We start from the raw sequence: 16,212 nt of genomic DNA on the forward strand, positions 1-16,212 counted from the left end.
TCATCCATGTTGTTACGAATCTTGGAGCTGACGGGGCGACCTTTCTTCACTCTCATCATCCTAGGGTTGGATCGAATATGGGGCTCGTCATAGGATGGTCAGTCATTCTCGTGACCTATGGGTCAAAACTCTTATCTGTAAACATTAAAGACTGACTCCATGCGATACACAGGATGTACAAACTGCTTCCAATCAAGTCTTGCATGAGAGCAAGCTGCAAGGACGTGATGCAAGGAAGATGGAGAGTCTGAAAATACCCACAGTCACACTTACTGTCATCAAGTAGTACCTGGTAATTCTACTGTATGGATCCAAGCACTGCCGCTAACTCTTCGACCGGGAGTTAGTCCTCAACCAATCAAACAAGTAAACTTTCATAGTGTTAATGTGCTTACTGTTGAATTCTATAGCCTTCATTAACATCTGTGAGAATTCAGCACCGACTTGAAGTTGGGCAAGGGCCTCTGAATGCTTCCTAGCAAAAAGTTCACCCAAATAGAAATAACTTAACTTAACAAGAGCCGTGATTGGCAAATTGCGAGAACCTTTCATGACAGCGTTAATTCACTCAGAGATATTCGTCGTCATGTGACCAAATCGATGACCCTCATCCGCATACTGCGCCCACTGTGATCAAGGCATTTCTTTAAGCCAGTTTGTGATCGCTACATTTTTGCCCCTCAAACGGCCAAAATAATCAGCGAACTCACGCTACGACTTCGAATATGCTGCGTTAATCAACAGAGCCAAGACAACTGTGATATACCTTTTTATAAAACAAACTGTCATCTACTTCGGTCGGATATCTGTAATAAATTTTTTCACTCTTTTTGTCTGTTACTGTCTAACGGAATGCAATATGAGATTCTTCAATGCTATTATTAGGCTGTTGACTTCCGGTGTCATATAGATAATTATCGGTTGCCCTAATCTAAAAATGATAGAATCTTTTTTATCATACATTATTTTACCATCATAATAAATGGATAACAATATATTTCTTAATATTGTAGAGAAAAAATGTCTATAATGAGAGCAAAAGTGGAGAACAAAATTGTGGTTTTGAGCTCCACTCTCCAGCAGCCAAGCTTTTATTTTGGAAACCCAACCTAAAGTTCACCGAGGTTGCAGCAAACTCTATATAAATTATAGAGTTTGCCTGGGGTGTGGCAAACTGCATAATTTATATAGAGTTCGCCGGGGGTGCGGCCCCTTAATGTAAAAGAAAAAAAAAATTACATTCTGAAAATTAAAGTTCGAAAATCTTGTTTGGGGAGTTACTTATTTTTTTATTTTATTTTAGAAAAAAATCCTGTCTAAAAAAAATTCTCTCTCATATAAACTATTGGCCAAAAATAAAAAAACATAAGTTATTACAAAAAAAAGAGAAAAAAATGACAACATTGTAAGAAGTTACTGTCTCTTTTACAAAAAAAAAAGTTACAGTCTCTTCCACCACAAAAACTAAAATGTTTCACTAATTTACATTGTAATAATATTTTTTATTTATAAATTGGTGTCAGCTATTTCATGTTCTAAAAAAAGAGATAATAATTAACGCATTACATAAATATGTAATTTTATATTTAGCATATATTATATGATTAGTAAAAAATAAAAAAATAATTAAAATTTAGGATATTAATAAAAAATATTTGGTGTTACTAATAATATTATTATAATAGTAAAAATAATATGAGGTGTATGTATTATTATTATAATATATTTAATTTACTTTATTTGTTATGGAAACATGATGAATGTTAAATTTTTTGACTAAATATTTTTGGAGAAACTTAAAAATTTTTATATTATGTAAGTTTAATCATTGTAACATATTTATACCTAACGTAATAAATTTTATTTATTAATAATTTGATTATGTTACTGCCTTCGAATTGTTTGGAAAACTCAATTGTGTAAGACTTGGATTAATCAGGAAAGTGAGAAAACTGCAATGATGAACAAAGTGAGGAGTGGAGGAGCTAGGAATGTACAACCACATCCAAAGGATCCGAAGGTCTGGAATAGAGAAGAATATCAGCGATTGGAAAATGAGTCTTTCTCTGTGTTTGTGGATAATTTAACTGCGGATATCTCAAGGAGGGAACTATATCATTTGTTCGGATGGACGGGAAGAATTAACGATATTTATCTATGCCGAAAACATAAAGCAGGCACAATTTATTTGTTTGCTTTTGTCCGATACACGACGAAAGGGGGTGCTCTGAAAGCTATAGCAGAGATGAATAACTGGAGGTTACGTGGTAAAGTATTATCGGTAGGTAAAGCCAGGTTTAGGAGACAAACGCAGGTGAAAGAGCAGAAGGGGCATGGGGCATCGAGACGACATCGAGAGGGAGGATCAGTGGACAGGCATCATGGGAAAGAAGTGGTTACTGCCCATGCAGTGATGGAACTGGCAGGGAGTGGACCACCGGCAATGCAGCAGGAGAGTCGATGTACGAAACGGATCAACGTGCCCACAGTTGATGTGAATAAGGAGTGGCTGGGGAGGAGTTTAGTAGGGAAAACATTAACGCCATCAGATATAAATTCTTTGAAGAGGATTGTCTGCAAAAATATGCCTCAGATAGTGGATGTGAGAGAGATCGGGGCGTCAAAAGTGTTGTTGATTTTCCAGACGATGGAACAGGCAGATGAGGCTTTTACATTCAAGATGGATACTCTGCTACAATTTTTTTATCGGATCTGGCGATGGGAAGAAGCGGATCGTTGCGACACTCGAACAGTCTGGTTAGAGTGCTGCGGGGTGCCTTTGCATGCCTGGGCGCCGGAGACGTTCAAGATGATTGGTGGACAGTGGGGTGAAGTGCTTCAATGTGCTGTACCGACAGAGGCAGGTGCATCCTTTAGGGCAGGGAGGGTTCAGGTGGATACATGTGTGTTTGACGTCATCAGAGAATGGGTGCATATTACTGTTGGGAATGCTGGGTTTGAGGTCTTTGTGAAGGAGACGAAAGTGGAGGGTGGTGGGGCAGAGAGCTCGATGGGGAGCCATACCGGAGGTGCAGCGGGAAGAATTGTTGGACTGGGGGCCGCTAGCCGGACGAGAATGGCTGTGCAACATGATCCGGCGGCCGACCTGATTGGTATTGCATCAAAGGTGATGGATGATGAGAAGGACATAATCGTAATTCAGGAGGTGTTGTTGAATGATTTTACCGATGATTTTTCAAAATTCAAAGGAGAGAGGAATGAATCAGATTCTGTTAGTTGTAACCAAGATCATGGAATGGCAGAATTTCAGGGATCTGGTGGGAGAGAAGCGATGGACTCTGAGAGAACAGTTACGCAGAACTACCTAAATAGGGACGGAGGCGTCCTTGAAAGGGTTGGTAGGCCATGGGTTCTGGATAGTGTGGGCCAGCCATTGTCTGATCCTACTCTACATTGCAACGGTGAGGAGTGTGAATTGGGCTTGAGGCATGATAGCCCATTACCGAGGCAAAAAGGAATCAGGGCGTGGGATTGTGTGTGTTGGCCTAAGGGGAGTGGGGTGCTTGCTGGGCTTGATTTGGGCCTGAGGATGGAAGACCGGATTGATGGGATCCAATCCACTGAGGCAGTGGGGCGGTCTGGCTACAAAAGGGTTTGTCCCATGACTCAAGAGGGGGTGGAGGGAACGGATACGCGCGATGACTCCATTAATGGAGCTATGGCTGAAGCGGAGAGGGAGAGACCGGCAGCACGATGCTTGGCAGAGACTGGGACCCGAGATCCAGGGCCAGATACGAAGATCTCTGCGCTGCACACAGCAGGGGTGGTAGGCGAGGATGGTGAGGCAGTGAGGATGGCTGGCCAAAACACCTGCGGGGGAGCCATGGTGCAGGCGCTGATGGCCTCGGACGGAGAGGAGCAGGCTGGTGGGACCTCTGTGGTTGGCGCGGGAAACTTGGAACAGGGAAGCTAGAAGGGGAAGCTTGTGGATGGAAAGCTGGAAGGAAAAGTAGCATCCCAAGGGGATGAATCAGAAACAGGGGGTGGCGACATTCGGGGGGAGACGAGGTCGGGCTATCGAAGGAGGAAGAACATGTGAAGGAAAACGCAGAAACTTGGGCACTGGCAGTGGAGTCGGGTGCGGTTTTGTGCGATGAGGATGAAGACATTATGAGTATCTTGCAGGCCCAGAATGAAAAAATAGCGGTGAAAAGAAAGCTGGCAAAACAGAAAGAGAAGGCGAGAATGTGTCGTCCGAAGAATAAAAATAAGGTGAGTAAAACTGTGATTCCATGATTATAAGCTGTTGGAATATTAGGGGGTTGAGGGGTGACAGAAAAGTGAGTATGGTGAAGTCACTGAAGAAAAATTATAATTTAAGTATGCTAGGTTTGCTCGAAACGAAGAGGGAGGTGATTACTAAATATGATGTTACACGAATTTGGGGAAGTAGTGCTGTTGGGTTGGAGTTTGTGGAGTCTGTAGGGGCAGCCGGGGGCTTACTGCTAATGTGGGATGACTTGTTTTTTCAAAAGCGTAATTGCTATAAAGGGGAGAGGTGGTTATGCATTGAAGGAGTGTTAACAACGATGAAGTTTCATTGTGCGTTATGCTTGGTGTATGGGGCGTATGGTAGGGAGGGGAAGCGAGTGGTTTGGGAAGAGCTGAGTTATATTGCGGGGCTTTGCCAGGTTCCTTTCTGCTTGTTTGGCGACTTTAATGAGATATTGCAAGTGGAAGATCGCAAAGAGGTGAATAGTTTGCCGGCAACAGCAGAAGAGTTTAAGGAGTGGGTACAGGACATGCAGTTAATAGACCTACCCCTTTCGGACAGAAAATTCACTTGGTTCAGGGGGCAATCATGTAGCAGGATCAACAGGGTTCTGATTAACATCAAATGGGCTGAGAAGGTTCCTGATATTCGCCTCAAGGGGGGCCCAAGAGGGTTGTCCGATCACTGCCCATTGATTGTGGAAGATGCAAGGGTAAGAGGAGGCCCTCGTCCTTTCAGAAGTCTGGATTCCTGGTTCACGCATGTGGGCTTTCTGCGGATGGTCAAAACTGAATGGAGAAGCCTGGGAGATGCTCCATTCCCATGTAAACTGAAGGCATTGACTACACGGTTGAAGAAGTGGCACAAGGATAATTTCAGTGATATGGATAAGAGACTGATGATGTTTGAGGACGAAATAAAGAAGCTTGATACTATGGATAGTTAGGGGGTCTATGATGGTACGACAGAGGCTAGAAGGAAGGCGTTAGTGAGCTTCTGTGAAAGATGGTATACTAGGAAGGAGATCCACTGGAAGCAGATGTCTCGGTCCAAACACGCTACAAATATGGATAAGAATACATGTATTTTCATAACATTGCTTCAACTAGAAGGCGGAATAATAGAATTGATGCACTGATGATTCATGGACGGCTAGTAAAGAATCAGGCAAGAATAAAAATTGCAATTAGGGGGTTCTACAAGGATCTGTATAGGCAGGACTATGCTCCGAGAATTGGGATTAGAGAGGGGTTGCTCAAACAGATTGATAGGGAGGAGGCTGAGGCATTAGAGGTATTGCCGACTGTGGAGGAGATCAGAGAGGCAGTGTGGAACTGTGACTCATATAAGGCTCCCGGTAGTGATGGGTACAACTTGAATGTTATCAAGCAGTGTTGGGAAGACATTGGACAGGAGTTCACTACAGCAGTCATGGGGTTCTTCCAAAATGCCAAGTTACCCACAGATGTGAATGTCACGTGGGTGACACTTGCCCCAAAGTTTGTGGGTGCTAAGGAGATCAGGGACTTCTGGCCAATTAGTATGCTGGGGTGTGTGTATAAGGTGATTTCAAAGGTCTTAGTAAGAAAGATGAGCTCAGTTATGCCAGGACTAGTAGGAGAGACTCAGACTGCATTCGTCAAAGGCAGGAAAATTCATGATAGGGCGCTCATAGCTTGTGAGACGGTTCATTGGCTTAAGATGCAAAGAAAAAGAGCGGCTATAATCAAGCTGAATTTCCAAAAAGCGTATGATAAAGTTAGATGGAGCTTTGTTGATATTGTATTACAGAAGATGGGTTTTGGCCAAAGATGGAGGAGTTGGGTAAGGGAGTGTGTCAGCACAGCTACTATGTCAGTTCTTGTGAATGGATCCCCATCCAAGCCGTTCAATATGGAGAGGGGCCTGAGGCAAGGGGATCCTCTGTCACCGCTTCTGTTTGTGCTTGTGGTTGACATTTTGCATCGGATGTTGGGGGAAGCTGTCAGGAATGGGCGCATTGCTCCGTTACTGGTAGGGGGAGATCATATCGAATTATCACATCTCCAGTTCGCGGATGATACCATTTTGTTCTGTCCCCCGGAGACAGGAACGATTGTGAATTATAAGAGGTTGTTGAGATGCTTTGAGCTGATGTCAGGTCTGAGTATAAACTTTGATAAGTCGAATCTGATCTCGGTGAACTGCGAGCAAGGATGGGTTGATCAAGCAAGTGATATCCTGGGATGCAAGTAAGCTGTTTTACCTGTTAGATACCTGGGGATTTCTCTAGGAGTAAACCCGCGCCTGGTAAAGACTTGGAAACCGATTATAGATAAGGTGGAAGCGAAGTTAAGCTTATGGAAAGCGAAGGTTCTCAACAAGGCAGGTAAACTTGTCCTAATTAAATCTGTGCTGAATAGCCAACCAATGTACTACCTTAGTCTGTACAAGATGCCGAAGGCGGTTGCTGTTAAGCTGATTGGCCTACAGAGACGGTTTTTGTTGTGTAAGGAGGATGGAAATTATGGCATACCCCTAGTAAAATGGGAGCTGGTTTAGGCACCAAAAAAGAATGGGGGCTTAGGAGTTGGGGATGCAGTGCTTAGAAACAGAGCGCTCTTGTTTAAATGGTGGTGGCGGTTCTCACAGGAGGATTATCCGCTATGGAAAAAGATTGTTTGTTCGTGCTATAATCTGAACCCGAATGAGATGTTAGCATACCAGCACTTCCCGGTAAATGGAGGACCCTGGAAAGACATATGCCAATTGAATATAAAAGAACAAAGGGTACGACAGAAAATGGTTAGCGGCTGATGAGCGGATAATTTGTACGCTTTTTGGCATTATTTTTAGTATGTTTCTAGTAGGATTTAGTTAGTTTTTATTATATTTTTATTAGTTTTTAGTTAAAATTCACTTTTCTGGACTTTACTATGAGTTTGTGTGTTTTTCTGTGATTTCAGGTATTTTCTGGCCGAAATTGAGGGACCTGAGCAAAAATCTGATTCAGATACTGAAAAGGACTACAGATGCTGTTGGATTCTGACCTCCCTGCACTCGAAGTGGATTTTCTGGAGTTACAGAAGCCCAATTGGCGCGCTCTCAACGGCGTTGGAAAGTAGACATCCTGGGCTTTCCAGAAATGTATAATAGTCCATACTTTGCCCAAGATTTGATGGCCCAAACCGGCGTTCCAAATCAGCTCAAAACTGCCCGGCGTTAAACGCCGGAACTGGCACAAGAATGGGAGTTAAACGCCCAAACTGGCACAAAAGCTGGCGTTTAACTCCAAGAAGAGTCTCTACACGAAAATGCTTTAAAGCTCAGCCCAAGCACACACCAAGTGGGCCCGGAAGTGGATTTTTCTGTCATTCACTCATTTCTGTAAACCTTAGGCTACTAGTTCTCTATAAGTAAGACCCTTTGCTATTGTATCTTTCATCCTTGGATCTTTGATCATCTTTAGATCTTTGAATCTTTGGATCCTTGATCATTTTGAGTCTTTTGATCATGTATTGGGAGGCTGGCCATTCGGCCATGCCTAGACCTTGTTCTTATGTATTTTCAACGGTGGAGTTTCTACACACCATAGATTAAGGTGTGGAGCTCTGCTGTACCTCGAGTATTAATGCAATTACTATTGTTCTTCTATTCAATTCAGCTTGTTCTTATTCCAAGATATTCATTCGCACTCAAGAACTTGATGAATGTGATGATTATGTGACGCTCATCATCATTCTCACTCATGAACGCGTGCCTGATAACCACTCCCGTTCTACAAGCAAACAAGGCTTGAATGTTTATCTCTTGGATTCTTTAATCGAAATCTTCGTGGTATAAGCTAGAATTGATGGCGGCATTCAAGAGAATCTGGAAGGTCTAAACCTTGTCTGTGGTATTCTGAGTAGGATTCAATGATTGAATGACTGTGACGAGCTTCAACTCGCGATTGTGGGGCGTTAGTGACAGACGCAAAAGAATCACTGGATTCTATTCCGACATGATCGAGAACCGACAGCTGAATAGCCGTGCCGTGACAGGGTGCGTTGAACATTTTCACTGAGAGGACGGGACTGTAGCCATTGACAACGGTGATGCCCAACATACAGCTTGCCATGGAAAGGAGTAAGAAGGATTGGATGAAGACAGTAGGAAAGCAGAGAGACGGAAGGGACAAAGCATCTCCATTCGCTTATCTGAAGTTCTCACCAATGAATTACATAAGTATCTCTATCCTTGTTTTATGCTTTATTCATAAATCATCTATAACCATTTGAATCTGCCTGACTAAGATTTACAAGATGACCATAGCTTGCTTCATACCAACAATCTCCGTGGGATCGACCCTTACTCGCGTAAGGTTTATTACTTGGACGACCCAGTGCACTTACTGGTTAGTTGTGCGAAGTTGTGTTTATGCCATGGTATTGAACACCAAGTTTTTGGATTCATTACCGGGGATTATTTAAGTTGTGAAAAGTATTGATTACAATTTCGTGCACCAAGTTTTTGGCGCCGTTGCCGGGGATTGTTTCGAGTATGGACAACTGACGGTTCATCTTGTTGCTTAGATTAGGTATTTTTCAGAGTTCTTAAGAATGAATTCTAGTGTTTCAAGGTGATGATCTTATCATCACCAAAGCTGATTGATTCTCATCAATTTAGCTCTTGAATGCAATGTCCTGCTGAAGCTTGGCTATCCATGTCTAATTCCTTTAGACTAAAGCTTTAGACTAACATTGCATGATTCCTAGAATTCTCATTAAGAATTTTGATACCTTTATTTTCTTTTCCACTTAATTTTCGAAAAAAAAAAACCAAAAAAATTTACAAAATCATAAAAAAAAATAAAAAATATTGTATGTCTCTTGTTGAGTTTAGTGTCTCATTTTAAGTTTGGTGTCAATTGCATGTTTCTGTTCTTCTTGCATTCATTCATGTGTCTTAAGTGATCTTCAAGATGTTCTTGATGATTTCCTTGTTTTGATCTTTGAATTCTATTGACTTGAGTGTTTTGTTGTTTCTCATGTGCATTCTCATTTTGTTAGTGTCAATAGTGTACAAACTGCTAAGTTTGGTGTCTTGCATGCATTGTCATTTGATTTTAGTTGCATTTTAATTATTCATCATTATTAAAAATCCAAAAAATTTTTTTAATTTGTGTCTTTTCAAGTCAATAATACAGAGAATTGAAGATTCAGAACATTCAGCAGAGGAATTACACAGAAAAAGCTGGGCGTTCAAAACGCCCAGTGAAGAAGGAAAAACTGGCGTTTAAACGCCAGCCAGGGTACCTGGCTAGGCGTTTAACGCCCAAAAGGGTAGTGCTTTGGGCGTTAAACGCCAGAATGTGCACAATTCTGGGCGTTTAACGCCAGGATGGCACAAGAGGGAAGATTTTGTTTTCAATTCAGATTTTTTTTCAAGTTTTCAAAATTTTTTAAAATCAAATATTTTTCAAATCATATATTTTCAATCAAATCTTTTTCAAAATCAATTTCTTTCCATTTTCAAAGATACTTGCTAACAATTAATGATTTGATTGAACATTTCAAGTATGTTGCCTTTTCTGCTGAGAGAGGTTTAATGTTTGAATCATAATCGTTTCTTGTTAGGCAAGTCCTTAATTTTTAAAATCAAATCTTTTTAAATTGTTTTTCAAATCATATCTTTTTAATCACATCTTTTTCAAAAATAGTTTTCAATCATATCTTTTTGATTTCTAATTTCAAAATCTTTTTCAAAAATCACTTGATTTTTTTTTCAATCTTAGTTTTCGAAAATCAATTACTATTTTTCAAAATGTTTTTAAGATCTTTTTCGAAAACTTCTTCCCCTCTTCTCACATCCTTCTATTTATGGACTAACACTATTCCTCAAGGAACAATTCGAACTCCATCTCTCCTTCTATTTTTCTTTTCCTCTGACACCTCAAGGAATCTCTATACTGTGACATAGAGGATTCCATATCTTCTTGTTCTCTTCTCTTTCATATGACCAGGAGCAAAGACAAAAGCATTCTTGTTGAGGCTGACCCTGAACCTGAAAGGACCTTGAAGCGAAAGCTAAGAGAAGCTAAGGCACAACTCTCTGTAGAGGACCTAACAAAAATCTTCAAAGAAGAAGAACCCATGGCAGCCGAAAACAACAACAATGCCAACAATGCAAGGAAGGTGCTGGGTGACTTTACTGCACCTACTCCCGACTTCTATGGGAGAAGCATCTCTATCCCTGCCATTGGAGCAAACAACTTTGAGCTTAAGCCTCAATTAGTTTCTCTAATACAACAGAATTGCAAGTTCCATGGACTTCCATTGGAAGATCCTCATCAGTTTTTAGCTGAATTCTTGCAAATCTGTGACACTGTCAAGACCAATGGGGTTGACCCTGAAGTCTACAGACTTATGCTATTCCCTTTTGCTGTAAGAGACAGAGCTAGGATATGGTTGGACTCACAACCTAAAGAAAGCCTGAACTCTTGGGAAAAGCTAGTCAATGCCTTCTTGGCAAAGTTCTTTCCACCTCAAAAATTGAGTAAGCTTAGAGTGGAAGTCCAAACCTTCAGACAGAAGGAAGGAGAATCCCTCTATGAAGCTTGGGAAAGATACAAACAATTGATCAGAAAATGTCCTTCTGACATGCTTTCTGAATGGAGCATCATAGGTATTTTCTATGATGGTCTGTCTGAACTATCCAAGATGTCTTTGGATAGCTCTGCTGGAGGATCTCTTCATCTGAAGAAGATGCCTACAGAAGCTCAAGAACTAATTGAAATGGTTGCAAATAACCAATTCATGTACACTTCTGAAAGGAATCCTGTGAACAATGGGACAAATCAGAAGAAAGGAGTTCTTGAGATTGATACTCTGAATACCATATTGGCTCAGAACAAGATATTGACTCAGCAAGTCAATTTGATTTTTCAAAGTCTGTCTGGAATGAAAAATGCACCAGGCAGTACTAAGGATGCTTCATCTGAAGAAGAAGCTTATGATCCTGAGAACCCTTCAATGGAAGAGGTGAATTACATGGGAGAACCCTATGGAAACACCTATAATTCTTCATGGAGAAATCATCCAAATCTCTCATGGAAGGATCAACAGAGACCTCAACAAGGTTTCAACAACAACAATGGTGGAAGAAACAGGTTTAGCAATGGCAAGCCTTTTCCATCATCTTCTCAGCAACAGACAGAGAATTCTAAGCAGAACCACTCTGACTTAGCAACCATGGTCTCTGATCTAATCAAAACCACTCAAAGTTTCATGACTGAAACAAGGTCCTCCATTAGGAATTTGGAGGCACAAGTGGGTCAGCTGAGTAAGAAAATTACTGAACTCCCTCCTAGTACTCTTCCAAGCAATACAGAAGAGAATCCAAAAGGAGAGTGCAAGGCCATCAACATGGCCGAATTTGGAGAGGAGGGAGAGGCAATGAACGCCACTGAGGAAGACCTCAATGGACGTCCACTGACCTCCAATGAGTTCCCTAATGAGGAACCATGGGAATCTGAGGCTCACACTGAGACCATAGAGATTCCATTGGACTTACTTCTGCCATTCATGAGCTCTGATGAGTATTCTTCCTCTGAAGAGGACGAATATGTCACTGAAGAGCAAGTTGCTAAATACCTTGGAGCAATCATGAAGCTAAATGACAAGTTATTTGGTAATGAGACTTGGGAGGATGAACCACCTTTGCTCACCAAAGAACTGGATGACTTGTCTAGGTAGAAATTATCTCAAAAGAGACAAGATCCTGGGAAGTTCTCAATACCTTGCACCATAGGCACCATGACCTTCAAGAAGGCTCTGTGTGACCTAGGGTCAAGTGTGAACCTCATGCCTCTCTCTGTAATGGAGAAGCTAGGGATCTTTGAGGTGCAAGCTGCAAGAATCTCACTAGAGATGGCAGACAATTCAAGAAAACGAGCTTATGGACTTGTAGAGGATGTTCTGGTGAAGGTTGAAGACCATTACATCCCTGCTGATTTCATAGTCCTAGAGACTGAAAAGTGCATGGATGAATCTATCATCCTTGGCAGACCCTTCCTAGCCACAGCAAAGGCTGTGATTGATGTGGACGGAGGAGAATTAATCATTCAAGTGAATGAAGAATCCTTTGTGTTTAAGGCTCAAGGATATCCTTCTGTCACCATGGAGAGGAAGCATAAAGAGCTTCTCTCAAAACAGAGTCAAACAGAGCCCCCACAGTCAAACTCTAAGTTTGGTGTTGGGAGGCCACAACCAAATTCTAAGTTTGGTGTTGAACCCCCACATTCAAACTCTAAGTTTGGTGTTGGGAGGTTCCAACATTGCTCTGAGTATTTGTGAGGCTCCATGAGAGCCCTCTGTCAAGCTACTGACATTAAAGAAGCGCTTGTTGGGAGGTAACCCAATGTTATATTTTATCTATTTTCCTTTGTTATTTTATGTTTTCTGTAGGTTGATGATCATGAGAAGTCACAAAATCAATTGAAAAAGTAAAAATGGAATGAAAAACAGAAAGAAAAATAGAACACCCTGGAGGAGAACTTGCTGGCGTTTAAACGCCAGTGAAGCTAGCAAATGGGCGTTTAACGCCCAGTCTGGCACCATTCTGGGCGTTTAACGCCAGAAAGGGGCACCAGACTGGCGTTAAACGCCAGAAAAGGGCAAGAAGTTGGCGTTAAACGCCAGAAATGGGCACCAGCCCGGCGTTTAACGCCAGAATTGGCAAAGGGTGCATTTTTGCACGCCACTTGGTGCAGGGTTGAATTTTTCTTGACACCTCAGGATCTGTGGACCCCACAGGATCCCCACCTACCCCACCACCCTCTCTCTTCTTCACTCATTCACCAATCACCTCTACCACTCTTTCCCAAAAACCCTTCACCTATCAAATCCCATCTTTCTCTTCACCACCCACACCCATCCTTCATAAATCCCCACCTACCTCACCATTCAAATTCAAACCACTTTCCCTCCCAAACCCACCCTCCCATAGCCGAACCCTTCCCCTCTCTCCACCCCTATATAAACACATCTTCACTCCTTCATTTTCACACAACCTAAACACTACTTCTCCCCCTTTGGCCGAACTACAAAGCCATCTCCATCTCCTCTATTTCTTCTTCTTCTACTCTCTTCTTTCTTCTTTTGCTCGAGGACGAGCAAACCTTTTAAGTTTGGTGTGGTAAAAGCATTGCTTTTTGTTTTTCCATAACCATTTATGGCATCCAAGGCCGAAAAAACCTCTAGAAAGAGGAAAGGGAAGGCAAAAGCTTCCACCTCCGAGTCATGGGAGATGGAGAGATTCATCTCAAGGGTGCATCAAGACTACTTCTATGAAGTTGTGGCCTTGAAGAAGGTGATCCCCGAGGTCCCTTTTAAACTCAAAAAGAGTGAATATCCGGAGATCTGACATGAGATTCGAAGAAGAGGTTGGGAAGTTCTTACCAACCCCATTCAACAAGTCAGAATCTTAATGGTTCAAGAGTTCTATGCCAATGCATGGATCACCAAGAACCATGATCAAAGTGTGAACCCGGACCCAAAGAATTGGCTTACAATGGTTCGGGGGAAATACTTAGATTTTAGTCCGGAAAATGTAAGGTTGGCATTCAACTTGCCCATGATGCAAGGAGATGAACACCCTTACTCTAGAAGGGTCAACTTTGATCAAAGGTTGGACCAAGTCCTCACAGATATCTGTGAAGAGGGCGCCCAATGGAAGAGAGATTCAAGAGGGAAGCCGGTTCAATTGAGAAGGCATGACCTCAAGCCCGTGGCTAGGGGATGGTTGGAGTTTATCCAACGCTCAATCATTCCCACTAGCAACCGGTCCGAAGTTACTATAGACCGGGCCATCATGATTCATAGCATCATGATTGGAGAAGAAGTGGAAGTTCCTGAGGTTATAGCCCAAGAACTCTATAAGGTGGCGGACAAGTCCTCCACCTTGGCAAGGTTAGCCTTTCCTCATCTCATTTGTCACCTCTGTTATTCAGTTGGAGTTGACATAGAGGGAGACATCCTCATTGATGAGGACAAGCCCATCACTAAGAAAAGGATGGAGCAAACAAGAGACCCCACTCATCGTGAAATCCCTGAGATGCCTCAAGGGATGCACTTTCCTCCACAAAACTATTGGGAGCAAATCAACACCTCCCTAGAAGAATTGAGTTCCAACATGGGACAACTAAGGGTGGAGCACCAAGAACATTCCATCCTCCTCCATGAAATTAGAGAAGATCAAAGAATCATGAGAGAGGAGCAACAAAGGCAAGGAAGAGACATTGTGGAGCTCAAGCACTCCATAAGACCTTCAAGAGGAAGAACAAGCCGCCATCACTAAGGTGGACCCGTTCTTTAATCTCCTTGTTCTTTATTTTTCTGTTTTTCGAAAAATCATGCTTATGCTTATCTATGTTTGTGTCTTGTGATCATTAGTGTCTTAGTGTCTATGCCTTAAAGTTATGAATGTCCTATGAATCCATCACCTTTCTTAAATAAAAAATGTTCTTAATTGGAAAAGAGAAGAATTGCATGAATTTTAAATTTTATAACAGATTAATTATTTTGATGTGGTGGCAACACTTTTGTTTTCTGAATGTATGCTTAAACAGTGCATATGTCTTTTGAATTTGTTGTTCATGATTGGTTGGCTCTTGAAAGAATGATGAAAAAGGAGACATGTTACTGAGGATCTGAAAAATCATAAAAATGATTCTTGAAGCAAGAAAAAGCAGTGAATACAAAAAAAAGAGAAAAAAAAGAGAAGCAAAAAAAAAAAGAAAAAAAAAACGAAAAAAAAGTGAGAGAAAAAGAAAGAAATAAAGTTGTGATCCAAGGCAAAAAGAGTGTGCTTAAGAACCCTGGACACCTCTAATTGGGGACTCTAGCAAAACTGAGTCACAATCTGAAAAGGTTCACCCAATTATGTGTCTGTGGCATGTATGTATCCGGTGGTAATACTGGAAGACAGAGTGCTTTGGGCCACCGCCAAGACTCATAAAGTAGCTGTGTTCAAGAATCATCATACTTAACTAGGAGAATCAATAACACTATCTGGATTCTGAGTTCCTATAGAAGCCAATCATTCTGAATTTCAAAGGATAGAGTGAGATGCCAAAACTGTTCAGAGGCAAAAAGCTAAAAGCCCCGCTCATCTAATTAATACTGATCTTCATAGATGTTTTTGGAATTCATTGCATATTCTCTTCTTTTTATCTTATTTGATTTTCAGTTGCTTGGGGACAAGCAACAATTTAAGTTTGGTGTTGTGATGAGCGGATAATTTGTACGCTTTTTGGCATTATTTTTAGTATGTTTCTAGTAGGATTTAGTTAGTTTTTATTATATTTTTATTAGTTTTTAGTTAAAATTCACTTTTCTGGACTTTACTATGAGTTTGTGTGTTTTTCTGTGATTTCAGGTATTTTCTGGCTGAAATTGAGGGACCTGAGCAACAATCTGATTCAGAGACTGAAAAGGACTGCAGATGCTGCTGGATTCTGACCTCCCTGCACTCGAAGTAGATTTTCTGGAGCTACAGAAGCCCAATTGGCGCGCTCTCAACGGCGTTGGAAAGTAGACATCCTGGGCTTTCCAGCAATGTATAATAGTCCATACTTTGTTCGAGATTTGATGGCTCAAACTGGCGTTCCAAATCAGCTCAAAACTGCCCGGCATTAAACGCCGGAACTGGCACAAGAATGGGAGTTAAACGCCCAAACTGGCACAAAAGCTGGCGTTTAACTCCAAGAAGAGTCTCTACACGAAAATGCTTTAAAGCTCAGCCCAAGCACACACCAAGTGGGCCCGGAAGTGGATTTTTCTGTCATTCAGTCATTTCTGTAAACCTTAGGCTACTAGTTCTCTATAAGTAAGACCCTTTGCTATTGTATCTTTCATCCTTGGATCTTTGATCATCTTTAGATCTTTGAATCTTTGGATCCTTGATCATTTTGAGTCTTTTGATCATGTATTGGGAGGCTGGCCATTCGGCCATGCCTA

At 41.6% G+C, this 16,212-nt stretch overlaps 1 protein-coding gene and 1 non-coding gene across 2 annotated transcripts; one reads left to right on the plus strand and one right to left on the minus strand.

Annotated features, from left to right (window-relative positions):
• Positions 1-4,343: 4,343 nt before the first annotated feature.
• On the plus strand, positions 4,344-5,180 carry LOC130966112 (uncharacterized). Its single transcript, XM_057890877.1, has one exon. It carries the CDS (start codon positions 4,344-4,346, stop codon positions 5,178-5,180), a length of 837 nt encoding a protein of 278 aa, XP_057746860.1.
• A 5,572-nt stretch (positions 5,181-10,752) lies between these two features.
• On the minus strand, positions 10,753-10,860 carry LOC130971483 (small nucleolar RNA R71). Its single transcript, XR_009082700.1, has one exon. It is a non-coding gene; the product is annotated as a small nucleolar RNA R71 (small nucleolar RNA).
• Between the last annotated feature and the right edge of the window lie 5,352 nt (positions 10,861-16,212).

Source organism: Arachis stenosperma, chromosome 3 (genome assembly GCF_014773155.1).
Source record: "Arachis stenosperma cultivar V10309 chromosome 3, arast.V10309.gnm1.PFL2, whole genome shotgun sequence".
Classification (NCBI taxonomy): domain Eukaryota; kingdom Viridiplantae; phylum Streptophyta; class Magnoliopsida; order Fabales; family Fabaceae; genus Arachis; species Arachis stenosperma.

Bases quoted from the DNA above. Each gene is read 5' to 3' on its own strand.
- LOC130966112 (XM_057890877.1), top strand. From the start codon at position 4,344: ATGCTAGGTTTGCTCGAAACGAAGAGGGAGGTGATTACTAAATATGAT.